Below are 13,457 nucleotides of genomic sequence, written 5' to 3'. Positions count from 1 at the left end.
TAGGTATCTGATAAATGTAGAAAGAATATTACAGTTAAAGAACCCTAGGATTCACTAAGACACTAACAATGACTGACTTATAGAGGCCTAGGTATTTTTAAGGTATAAGAAAGTACTCTACAAAGAAAAAAAATGATACTGGAGTATGAATTTATAATTTCTAGAGTCCCTTGATACTTTTCTAGTTCTGTATTACATTTCTACCTTACTATAATTTAATGTTTTATTTGTATTACATTATTCCTGCCATGTTTATTAATATGCCAGATTAGTAATTTCCCAATTATATTGTATTTTTTATACTATATTATGCCAACAGTTTCTATTAAACTGATCAGTAATTCAACAATAATATCTATCAGTCTTTTTAGTGTATGCCTCCTATGAACCTGTGCTAGAAATTTTATAGTATATATTACATAAATATATAATCCTTGGTTCTAGGCTTCAAGAGCTTATAGTAAAGATTTCCAATCCAGGGTCTCTGGACTCTGAGGAATATTTTCAGATATTTAAAACATTTAATTAAAATTATATTTATTTGTGATAATGTCATACAGATTAACTAAATACATAGTTTTGGTATTTATGGATGGAATTGCATCATTTTAGAGAGGTAATACTGCCTGTCTTATGCTAATCATATGCTCTAATTGGAAGTGTGCATATGTGTGGATCATTGAGTAACAAAATATCTAGAAAAGGTGTCTTCTAGTAGTTACAATTTGTGTATAAGGATCCAGGAATGACCCTTTTGGTAATGCTTCTCTGCAGAACATTGTTGTCTTGTTACTGTTTCACTGACGAGAAAGCTAAGGTCTGTCTGACTTATTGCTTTAGGTCATTGGTACTAGGTTTGTGTGACTCCACCTGTTCAGTCTTTCAGGAAAGAATGATTGAGTGTCTGCAATGTGTCAGACACTGTGCCAGGTGCTTGGGGAATGATAAACAGTCAGCAGCCCTCTCCTCAAGGGTGTTTAGAGCTTAGTGGAGGAGATTGGTATTAATCAGTGAAATACAAAATTACAGTGGCAATAAGTGCTGCATGAAGTGAAATGAGAACCGTATTGTGAAGTTCAAAAATAGTCTATTAAGACTACCCTCCCTTCTGACACCAACTACAGAGTCTTGGGTACCACAAACCACCCTGACTTCTGATACTTGCAAGTTTGGGGAGTCCCCAAGACCACCCTCAGGTTCTGTAATTTGATAGAAAAACTCATAAACCTCACCAAAATCTGCTAGAGTCACATAGTTCGTTACAGTGAAAGGACACAGATTAAATTCAGCCAAGGGAAGAGACACACAGGGCGGAGTGCAGGAAAGCTGCGCGTGGTCTTCGCCCAGGGGAGTCAAAGCCAGCGCTGTAACTTGAGTGGCAGTGATGTGTGAGTGTGCAGAGTGCTGCCACTCAGGCCATCTCAGCCAATTCTTGGTATCGAGTTTTTATTGGCCCTCAGTCTCCAGCCACCCTGGAGGCTGAGATGATACTGTCGACCCAGGACCCACCCTAAGTCACACCGTGAGACTATCTGCGTGGCCCACAGCCCCCAGGTAAACGAAGACACTTTTGTGAGGAGGCATGGCTTCTCAAGAGCTTAGAGATCACCTCCCAGGAGCCAAGGGCAAAGGTCAGGCCTCTCTTAGGGCAAGACTAGATTCTTCACTGCACACATAAAAATGAGACTGAACTCTTCAGGGAGATCTAAGAAAGCTTCTCTGAGTAAGTGACATTTCAGCTGAAATCTAAAGGTTAAGTAGGTATTAACTAGGGGAAAGAGGTTGAGGATCATCCCAGATTACTAACAGCTTTATAGTAAAAGGGAGTAAGGCTAGTAAAATGTACTGTTACAGGAAGGCCAGTGTAGCTGGACTAGAGACAGCACAGGCAGGGCGGTAAGAGATGATGAAGCTGAGCAAGCAGTGTGGTAGTCAGGGTTCAGTACGATTAGGTATAGAGAAACAATGGTTTATAAGAAACACGTTTTTCTCTTTCTCATTCACCGTGGAGCACGTCGAGATGGCAGGCTCTTTTGTTTTGTTCCTTTGTGTGTACTTTCTATTCCAAAGTTTACTTCATGGTCTGAGATGATTGTTGGACTTTCAGCCGTTCTATCTGAATTCCACATTCAAGACAGTAGAAGTGGAAAACACACTCCTCTCTTTGTACGGACATTTTCTAGAACTTGCTCATGTTACATGCTTTCTTCTCTTTGTCCAGAACTCAGTCACATGACTGTACTTAGCAGCAGAGGGGGAAGCTGTCCTCATTCCAGGTGGACATGGACCCAGATAAAATTTGGGTCCTCTGTTCATCTGGAAGAGGGAGAAGGTGGATAATAGAGAATAACTCTCCACTTCCTGCCAAAGTGTGGACAGAGGCAGAGCATGCTTGAGCCTTTTGTCTGTATCCTAAGAGCAGTAGAAGGTTATTGAGGTGTTTTAAGAAGGGTGACGTGATCAGATTTTCATTTAGAAGAGATCACTTTGGCTACAGTGTGGGGAATGTGTTTGAGGAGGAGGGAGTGGTGTAGGATATGAGACTACATATCAGTTAGAAGGCTTTTGTAGAAGTCCATGCAAAAGCAGGTAAAAGACTGTTAGTAGTGATAGATGTGAACAGATTTGATTAATACTCACAAGGTAGAGTAACTAGCACCTTTAATGTGTAATGATTAGACATGATGAAGGAAGAGGACAGACCAATCAGTGATGATGAGTGTGTTTTTCTTTTTTCCTTTTTAAAAAATTGATCTTCAGATACACAGCATGGAATTATGATAATTCTTGACTGATGGCACACGCTCATGTCCTCCTTTTATTTATTTGTTTACTTATTTGGTGACTAAGTAATGTAGTAAGCACCTAAGAACTCACCGCCTGGATAACCGTCATCTAACTATCATTTCCTTCTGTCCCACCCATTGTCCCACATAGCCCTCATCCTCCCTCCTTTCATCCAAGTAACCTGCATGTGGAGTTCTGTATATCGTTTCCTTGCTTTCCACTTTCTGTATTTTTTCTAATCCTAAAAGGGCTGTGTGTATATAAAATTTTAACTTGATAAAAAGTATCATGCTCTTTGTAGTTTTGGGAGACTTACTTTTTTGACTTAATATTTTAAGATTTATCCACTAGTTGTTTATCATAATAGTTAACTTATTTTGCATGCTGCACAATGGTAATTGCACTAATGTGCATGAAGAGTAAGTAATTGTTTACTCTTTGTAGATTGGCATTTGAGTTTTCACTTGCATTACTGTAAACTGTGTGGCTATATACATTTTTGTACATCTCCTGTTGTATTTGTGCAAATTTCTCCTGGTACATATGTAGAAGTACAACAGTGCTTCTTCTGATAGGTAAATGTAACGTTAGGAGGAAATATCCAAGTGCTTTCGGAAGTAGATACTCCAGTTTACACCCCTACTAGCAATATCTGAGTTACTGTGTAGCCACATACTCCAATATGTGATATTGTCAGACCGTTTTTTTTTTAATAAATTTATTTAATTATGGCTGCATTGGGTCTTCGTTGTTGGGTCTTCGTTGCTGCGTGTGGGCTTTCTCTAGTTGTGGCGAGCGGGGGCTGCTCTTCATTGCAGTGGCCTCTTGTTCTGGAGCACGGGCTCTAGGCGTGTGGGCTTCAGTATTTGTGGCTCGCAGGTTCAGTAGTTGTGGTTTGCGGGCTCTAGAGCGCAGGCTCAATAGTTGTGGCGGACGGACTTAGTTGCTCTGCAGCATGTGGGATCTTCCCAGACCAGGGCTCAAACCCATGTCCCCTGCATTGGCAGGCAGGTTCTCAACCATTGCACCAGAGGCCTTTTTGATTTTTGCCAGCCAGCTCATTCTAAAATGGTACTTCATTATGGTCTTGGTTTACATCTCCCTGGGCACTAATCATGTTGAAAGGATGTTGATGTACTTACTTAGTGGCCATATGTGTTTCTTCTGTGAAATTCTTAAATTATTTTTCTGTAGGACTAATTGTACTTTTTGATTTGTAGGTGTTGTTTATATCTTCATGATACTGCTTCTCCAAGTTGGCACCTTATTGTTTTACCTTTTCTGGGTGTCTTTTGATGAATAGAATTTTGTGTTTTGTTTATTTATTTATTTATTTTTATAAATTTATTTTATTTATTATTATTTTTGGCTGTGTTGGGTCTTCATTGCTGCGCGCTGGCTTTCTCTAGTTGCTGTGAGCGGGGGCTACCCTTTGTTGCAGTGCGCAGGCTTCTCATTGCAGTGGCTTCTCTTGTTGTGGAGCATGGGCTCTAGGTGCGTGGGCCTTAGTAGTTGTGGCTCGTGGGCTCTAGAGCACAGGCTCAGTAGCTGTGGTGCACAGGCTTAGTTGCTCCATAGCATGTGGGATCTTCCCAGACCAGGGCTCAAACCTGTGTCCCCTGCATTGGCAGGTGGATTCTTAACCACTGCACCACTAGGGAAGCCCGAATTTTGTATTTTACAGCCAGTGCTTTTTTGTGTCTCTTGTTATCTATCTGAATTTGTAAAAGATATTTACCTATCCATTTAAATTTTAATTTTTGATATCTATGTCCATAATTCATTGGGAGTTGAATTTTGGTATATTATATGAAGCAGGGGTTCAATTTTATCTTTTTCCATGTGATCACCCTTTTTTTCTAACCTCATTTATTAAACGTCCATTATTTTCCCTATTTATCGGACATGCCACCTCTGTTGTGTACCATAGTTCCGTGTGTGTGTATGTGTGTGTGTGTGTGTGTGTGTGTGTGTGTGTGTGTGTTATCTGGACTCTACTGATCAATTTGTCTGTCTCTCTGCCAATACCACACTGTCTTAACTCCTTTCACTTCTTCATAAGTTCTTATATCTAATAGGTCATGTCTCTTCTCCCTCCTCTTTTTCAAAAATATCCTTGCTATTCTTGATTAACTATTTCCTTTCCCATATTAGGGAAGTTTTCAACTATAATCTCTTCAAATATTTTCTCAGTCCCTTTCTTTTTCTCTTCTTCTTCTGGAACCCCTATAATTCGAATGTTGGTGCGTTTAATGTTGTCCCAGAGGTCTCTGAGACTGTCCTCAGTTCTTTTCATTCTTTTTTCTTTATTCTGCTCTGCAGTAGTTATTTCTACTATTTTATCTTCCAGGTCACTTATCCGTTCTTCTGCCTCAGTTATTCTGCTATTGATCCCATCTAGAGTATTTTTCAGTTCATTTATTGTGTTGTTCATCGTTGCTTGTTTCATCTTTAGTTCTTCTAGGTCCTTGTTAACTGATTCTTGCAATTTGTCCATTCTATTGTCCATTCTATCTCCAAGATTTCGGATCAACCTTACTATCATTATTCTGAATTCTTTTTCAGGTAGACTGCCTATTTCCTCTTCATTTGTTAGGTCTGGTGGGTTTTTATCTTGCTCCTTCATCTGCTGTGTGTTTTTCTGTCTTTTCATTTTGCTTATCTTACTGTGTTTGGGGTCTCCTTTTTTGCAGGCTGAAGGTTCGTAGTTCCTGTTGTTTTTTGTGTCTGTCCCCAGTGGCTAAGGTTGGTTCAGTGGGTTGTGTAGGCTTCCTGGTGGAGGGTACTAGTGCCTGTGTTCTGGTGGATGAGGCTGGATCTTGTCTTTCTGGTGGGCAGGTCCACTTCTGATGGTGTGTTTTGGGGTGTCTGTAGACTTATTATGATTTTGGGCAGCCTCTCTGCTAATGGGTGGGGTTGTGTTCATGTCTTGCTAGTTGTTTGGCATAGGATGTCCAGCACTGTAGCTTGCTGGTCGTTGAGTGAAGCTGGGTGCTGGCGTTGAGATGGAGATCTCTCGGAGATTTTTGCTGTTTGATATTATGTGCGGCTGGGAGGCCTCTTGTGGACCAGTGTCCTGAAGTTGGCTCTCCCTCCTCAGAGGCACAGCACTGACTCCTGGCTGCAGCACCAAGAGGCTTTCATCCACAGGGCTCCTTAATTTGGGATGATTCGTTGTCAATTCAGGTATTCCACAGATGCAGGGTATATCAAGTTGATTGTGGAGCTTTAATCCGCTGCTTCTGAGGCTGCTGGGAGAGATTTCCCTTTCTCTTCTTTGTTCTCACAGTTCCCAGGGGCTCAGCTTTGGATTTGGCCCCGCCTGTGCGTGTAGGTCGCCGGAGGGCGTCTGTTCTTTGCTCAGACAGGACGGAGTTAAAGGAGCCGCTGATTCGGAGGCTCTGGCTCACCCAGGCCGGGGGGTAGGGAGGGTCACGGAGTGCGGGGCGGATCTGCAGCGGCAGAGGCCGGCGTGACGTTGCAGCCTGAGGCGCGCCGTGCGTTCTCCCGGGGGAGCCGTCCCTGGATCCCGGGACCCTGGCAGTGGCGGGCTGCACAGGCTCCCCGGAAGGGCGTGTGGCTAGTGACCTGTGTTCGCACACAGGCCTCCTGGCGGCGGCAGCAGCGGCCTTAGCGTCCCATGTCCGTCTCTGGGCTCCGCACTCCCAGCCGCGGCTCGCGCCCGTCCCTGGAGCTCTCTCAAGCAGCGTTCCTAATCCCCTCTCCTCGTGCACCAGGAAACAAAGAGGGACGTAAAAGTCTCTTGCCTCTTCGTTAGGTCCAGACCCCCCCCCCCCCCCACTCCCTCCCGGCCAGCCGCGGCGCACCAACGCCCTGCAGGCTGTGTTTACGCCGCCAACCTCAGTCCTCTCCCGGCGCTCCGACAAAAGCCGGAGCCTCAGCTCCCAGTCCCGCCCGCCCCAGCGGGCGAGCAGACAAGCCTCTCGGCTGGTGAGTGCCGGTCGGCCCGATCCTCTGTGCGGGAATGTCTCCGCTTTGCCCTGCGCACCCCTGTGGCTGTGCTCTCCTCCGCGGCTTCGAAGCTCCCCCACTCCGCCTCCCGCAGTCTCCGCCCGCGAAGGGGTTTCCAAGTGTGTGGACACTTTTCCTCCTTCACAGCTCTCTCCCACTGGTGCAGGACCCGTCCCTATCCTTTTGTCTCTGTTTAGTTTTTTCTTTTGCCCTAACCAGGAACGTGGGGGGTTCCTTGCCTTTTGGGAGGTCTGAGGTCTTCTGCCAGCGTTCAGTAGGTGCTCAGTAGGAGTTGTTCCACGCGTAGATGTATTTCTGGTGTATCTGTGGAGAGGAAGGTGATCTCCGCGTCTTACTCTTCCGCCATCTTCCTGCTTTGACTTTTAAGTGATTCTCCTTGCTATTCTTGACCCTATGTTCTTCATATAAATTTCAACGTCATCTTATCAAATTGTATGAAAAATTCTTTTGGACTTTTGACTGGAATAGCATTGAATATATGTATCAATTTGGGGAGAATTTATATCTTCATGATACTAAGTCATAAATGTATTATGTATCTCTATTTAGATTTGCTTTTATTTATCTATTTATTTTTAGATATGCTTTTATTATCTTTTGTATGTTGCATAATTTTCTTTAGAGGTTTTACATCTTTTATTAGATTTATCTTAATTCCTTGATCTCTTTGTTATAATTATAAATCATCTTTTCTTCAGTTACATTTTCTAGGTGTTTGTTGCTGGTATAAAAAAATGTAATTCATTCTTATGTCTTAATATTATATTTAGCCATCTTGCTAACCTCTATTATCTCTGTTATTTGTTGGTTTTGGGGGGGTTCTATCTAAATTACTATGTCAAACAAAGCAGTTTTGTCTCCTCATTTTGAATCCTTATGTCTCTAATTTATTTTTCTTATCTTATTGACTGGTTAAGACCTCCAGTAAAATCGTTGTGATTTTAAAGGGAATGCTTTTTACCATTTCCCATCTCAGATTGTTTTTTCTTAACATTCAGGTAAGGACATTCTTTTAATAATTTAGCAAGTGTCCTTATTATGGAAGGATTAAGATTTTTCAAATGCTTTTCTGCATCTATTGAGATGATCATGTTTATTTTTCCTCTTAATAGGTTAATATGGTTAGTTATGTCTATGAATTTTTCTAATATTAAATCATTCTTCCATATCTGAGATAAGCCCAGTTGGTCATTCTTCCATATCTGAGGTAAGCCCATATTCTCTTTTTATGCACTGTTGAATTTAATTCAGTAATATGTGTTTAGAATTTCTACATCTATATTTATGAATGAAATGGCCTTAATTTTCCTTTCTTGTAATGGCTTTGAATAGTTTTAGTATTAGGGTTGTGCTTGCTTCATGAATTGAGTTGGAATTTCCTCTTTTTCTTACTGTCCTGAAGAATTTGGACAATTTAGACCATCTAAAATTTAGATCGTCTCTTTCTTCAAATTTTGATAGAATTGGCCTATAAAGCCATCTGTGCCTGGTATTTTCTTTGTGAGTATATTTTTAACTACCACTTCAATTTAATAGTTAAAAGACTTATTTGGGCTACTTATTTTTTCTTGACTTAGTTCTGGTAAGATTTTTTTTTTAATTTCTGCATTTTAGCTTAAATTTACAAAATTGTTTTATATGGTTGTTATTACTATCCCCTTATTCTTTTTAATCTGATTTTATTTTTAGTTATATTCCTAGAATATATTCCTGAATATATTCCTGACTCCTAGAATACTGACTCGCATATTTGGGTGCTCCTGCTTTTAATGGGTCCTGCTCCATTAATCTATTGCCCTTTATTATTTCATACTAGCATTAGAGTAGCAACCCAGTGGATCTTGTTTGTTTTTAGCTGCCTTCAGTCTCTCCTGTAAATTGTCTTAAACTGAACCTTTCTGAATCACTGTATTTACTGTTATTTCCTATTAAAACTCTCTTACTCCTAGCGTGAACTCCTAATTGCTTAAAGGCACTGATTTACGAGGTAACCAATGACCCCGTGCTCTGATTACAAGCATACTGATAACATACCAGTGTGTCCATTGTCTCTTGAGCATCTCGTCTTAATTTGTTCCTTGTTCATCCCCTTCTCGTTGGGGACTATATATATATAATTTATTCTGCAATAATTTTTTGTGAAGAAAGATGAAGTTAAAATTCTCCCAAATGGATGTATATAAGGTGGTTTTTAAGTGTTTCACGAGGACAAGGACCACATGTCTCTTGTTCACTGTGTATTCAGTATTTATCACAATGTCTAGCACACAGTGAGTTCTCAGTAATAAATATGTGAACGAATGAATGGCTGTGCACTTTTTAATGTCTTAATTTTTTTTTTTTTTGGTAATTCTGTGCGGTATTCCCCCCTTACCTGCTGTTTTACTTTCCATGGTTTCAGTCAACTCTGGCTGAAATATTAAATGGAAAATTCCAGAAATAAACTGTAAGTTTTAAATTGTGTGCCATTCTGAATAGTGTGATGAAATCTCATTCTGTCCTTTACTGTCCCACATGGGATGCATCCCTTTGTCCCTCATGTGTGCTACCAGCCTGTTAGTATAGGGAAAAACATGATATATATAGGGGTTGATACTATCCATGTTTGAGGCATCCATTGGGAGTCTTGGAAGATATCCCCCAAGGATAAGGGGACCACTGTGCCATTTATAACATAACCACTTGGTGGCACTTAACTCATTTAAAAACCTGAAGAGGTATGTTTACACTGATGCACACCGTAATGACTGTTCTTCACACATATGCAAAATGACAGTGTAAATCCTTATTAACACCGGAAGAGAAGTATCAGTAACCACGAGATTTTTTTCTTTTTTTCCTTTAAAAAAAAAAACAGGTTTATTGAAATACAATTGGTGTACAAAAAAACTGCACATGTTTAGTGTGTACAATTTGATGAGTTTGAGAAAAAAATCTAAAGTGATAGGTTACAGACTTGAAGTCCTTAGATCATAGGAATGTTTGATAGTATTCTCTGCCATAGCCTCAGCATCTAGCCTAGAATTGGGTACATATTATATCTTTAATGTGTCATCATTTTGAAAGGATGTGTGAATGAGTATAAATTTTAACTTCTGCTAACTTCGCTTCTACCAACCCATCTCCAGATAATTTTGGCCCAAGATAAGGGAGCACTAAGTCTTGTTTTAGTTAACGACCTTTATGATGTCTCCTTTAATCATTAAAAATTTTCATCCAAGTTTATTTACTAAAGAACTGTGACTCAGAATACATATTAAAAGAAATCAGCAGCAATGTTAATTGGATTCTAGATCTCCTGTTACTTTTCCTTAATCGGTCAATCATAAGATAGTTTTGAGTACAAAATACTGTAAGAGGAATTACAAGAATGTGGTGGTATCACTGTTTGAGAATTGGGAGTAAGACAGTGTTCTCTAATGGAGAAAGCAGCCTTATCAAGGAATTCCTCAAACATACTGCAGTCAAAAATGTAAGAACTGGTGGGTACTCACAAGACTTCAAAAGTCTGGCAAAAAAAAGTACAGGAGTATAAGAGTTAATGAGGGAAGATAATAGAAAAATTTTCTTTTGAAATCAGGCAAGATAGAAATAATTTACCAAATTGTAAGATCATAAGTGAATTAGCATTTTTGGAAAATGGTATTTAATTATAATATTGTAATGAAATATAGCGATAGGACTAAACTGTATTATAAAAAATTGTTTATCAAGTTTAATTTAACTCTACAGTTAACCTTGCTGGTGTTCGAAGTGATCATCTGAGACTCTTTCCACCTCTGTGATCTCAGCCCTGTGTAGGTGCTGTAGGGAGTGTGGCAGAAGCCCTTGTCCATAAGTAGGTTATAATCTTGTTGGAGAGACCACATACGTGTACAGAGCCAGCCTCATGTTGTGGCTAAGTACACAAAATTCTAGAACCAGATCACCTGCCTCTTGCTTAGCTCTGTGCCCTTTGGACAAGCTACTTAACCTCTTTGTGCCTCAGCTTCCACAAATGTAAAATGAGGATAATAATATTACTCCTTCTTCATAGGCTGTTGATTGATAGGATTAAAAGAATTAATACATGTGAAATGCCTAGGAAATTACCCACACATAGTAGGTGCTATCTAAATGTTCTCTCCTCTCACTAGAATGTAAGGTCCACATAACTTGTTAAATAAACAGTTAATAGCTAGATGACAGCGCTGTAAAGATTGAATTGAGGGGCTTCCCTGGTGGCTCAGTGGTTGAGAATCTGCCTACCAATGCAGGGGACACGGGTTCGAGCCCTGGTCTGGGAAAATCCCACATGCCGCGGAGCAACTGGGCCCGTGAGCCACAATTACTGAGCCTGCGCATCTGGAGCCTGTGCTCCGCAACAAGAGAGGCCACAATAGTGAGAGGCCCGCGCACAGCGATGAAGAGTGGCCCCCACTTGCCACAACTAGAGAAAGCCCTCGCACAGAAATGAAGACCCAACACAACCATAAATAAATAAAATTAAAAAAAAAAAAGATTGAATTGAAAAATATGTAGACAGTATATACACGTTTTTAGGAATTCAAATGAGGGAAGAAAGTAATATGAGTTGTTGGATAAGTTCTCTAAGAGCCACATCGGTGAGTTGGAGCTTGCGTTGGATACTGAAATATGGGTTGAATATTTATAGGTAGAAATGAGCATAGGGGGAAGTGAATAAGAGGGAAGGACAACCTCTTTTGGTTTAATTAGATATATGTTTTAGACCAGGAAAGATTGGTTTTGTTACCCTAACTGGATTGGTTTTCACTGATATTATGAGTTCATTTAATTTATTCGATTTCCTAGAATCTTCAGCTCCAGAATTGCAGCAAATTCCTGAAAATAGATTAGATTGGGAATTGATCATGATAATTATGTTTATGCTAACACTATATGAAATAAAATTTGGAAACTTTTTTTCATATTTTGGGGGTCATCATCACCAGTTAAAAGCTGTTTTTTTTAACAAATTGATAATATTTTTGCTTTCATATTTTACAGGTAATTAATAATGCTTGTGCTACTCAAGCCATAGTAAGTGTGTTATTGAACTGTACGCATCAAGATGTCCATTTAGGAGACACATTATCAGAGTTTAAAGAATTTTCACAAAGCTTTGATGCAGCTGTGAGTACAGTCGTATTATTCCTAAAATGCCCTGTTTGTGGTGGTTCTTATTTTAATAGGCTATTCTTAAAACTTATTTCAGATGAAAGGTTTGGCACTGAGTAATTCGGATGTGATTCGACAAGTACACAACAGTTTCGCCAGGTAAAGATACTTTATGTGAAATAAATACTGTCTCTGTTTTTTTGTCTCTCACTGTTTTTTTCTTCACTGTAGACAGCAAATGTTTGAATTTGACGCAAAGACATCAGCAAAAGAAGAAGATGCTTTTCACTTTGTCAGTTATGTTCCTGTTAATGGAAGACTGTATGAATTAGATGGATTAAGAGAAGGACCGATTGATTTAGGTAATGTGTTTACTATTCCTGGTATTTCACTTTTGATAAGGAAAAAAAGATTGGGTGTTCACCTTTGGTTTAGCCCTAGTCCTGCTTAAGTTTAGAAAGGGGAGGTGACTGTGAGGTGTGATGCCATGCAGGCTTTAAGCTCTTCATTGCTTTATGAAATTAAGTAATAGGTAGTTAGGACATGTTGACTACTGTAGTTGCATTGGGACCTTTAGTTTTTTTTTCTATAGGAAAAGTTTTTTTAACCCATAGATTACATAATTTATTTTTAATTTTTCAGTTAACTTTTAAAAACTACTTTTTTCTATGTAACTAGTGCATTAATGTGTTGTCCTTTGTGCCAAAGGGTGGATTTGTCCTGATCTCACCCCATCTCCTACCTTGAGCTAATGATAAATGGTTATTGAGGATGAGGTGGTTCTGATCTAGTAATGAACTAATAGATCCACAAAAGAATTTTAACTCCTTATTTTTACCTCATTAAGTTTTCTTTTTTTTAAATTAGGTTTAAGTGCAGTGTAACCTGTTTTAATGGAATCTAATATTATCTGCTGTCCATAAAACTTTATACTTTCAGATTAAAAAAAAAATTAACACATTCATTTTGCTTGTTCTTATTGACCATGCCCATGTCTAGAACTAATACTTCATCTAATGCAGATTTACATGTTTAAAAATATTTATTTTTCTATGTTTCTTAAAGAAAATTAGTGGAATGTTCTTTTAATTCTGTAGAAGCTGATTTTCTCTGGTTTGGGGGTTGATCTGATTGCTGCATTTTTTTCTCTTGGCTTCTATCTGGTTAGCCATTCTCTATTCATTAGATCCATGAGATATAAAGGAAATAAAATATAAAACAGAACAGCCAGTTTTGCTATACAACTGGTGGCTATACTAAAATTTAGGTAAAAAAGAGGATTAAAAAACTGGGTAAAATTTGTTTTGCATTGTGTGTGGATTTCATTTTCTTTTTCTGTAGTTATGATGGTGGGGAGTCAGAAAAGAATTGAATCCTTATTTTGTTACTAATATGTGAGCTGGTTTTTCTTAGCCCTCTGTCTCATCATCTGTAAAATGAAGGTAGTTATCCTTATCTCACAGAGTCGTGAGTTTTAATGAAATAATTCCCTAGTTCATTATTTTCTCAAACATTTGTTTAGTACCACTAAGTGACACAACAATGTGGAAATGCAAATT

At 39.2% G+C, this 13,457-nt stretch overlaps 1 protein-coding gene across 5 annotated transcripts in view; it reads left to right on the top strand.

Annotated features, from left to right (window-relative positions):
- Positions 1-13,457, top strand: part of UCHL5 (ubiquitin C-terminal hydrolase L5) — a 49,682-nt gene that overhangs the window by 11,824 nt on the left and 24,401 nt on the right. For all 5 annotated transcript variants that reach the window (XR_010941491.1, XM_067729773.1, XM_067729772.1 and 2 more), the window contains exons 4-6: positions 11,788-11,913; positions 11,996-12,057; positions 12,130-12,260. Coding sequence is in view for 4 of the 5 variants with exons in the window: in XM_067729773.1 (XP_067585874.1) it covers positions 11,788-11,913; positions 11,996-12,057; positions 12,130-12,260 (319 nt within the window). In the remaining variant the exon portion in view is untranslated. The remainder of the gene's footprint in view (positions 1-11,787; positions 11,914-11,995; positions 12,058-12,129; positions 12,261-13,457) is intronic.

This window comes from Pseudorca crassidens, chromosome 2 (genome assembly GCF_039906515.1).
Source record: "Pseudorca crassidens isolate mPseCra1 chromosome 2, mPseCra1.hap1, whole genome shotgun sequence".
In the NCBI taxonomy this organism is placed as follows: Eukaryota; Metazoa; Chordata; class Mammalia; order Artiodactyla; family Delphinidae; genus Pseudorca; species Pseudorca crassidens.
Note: the sequence above shows the minus strand (reverse complement) of the source record. Positions and strands in the feature narration are given on the sequence as shown.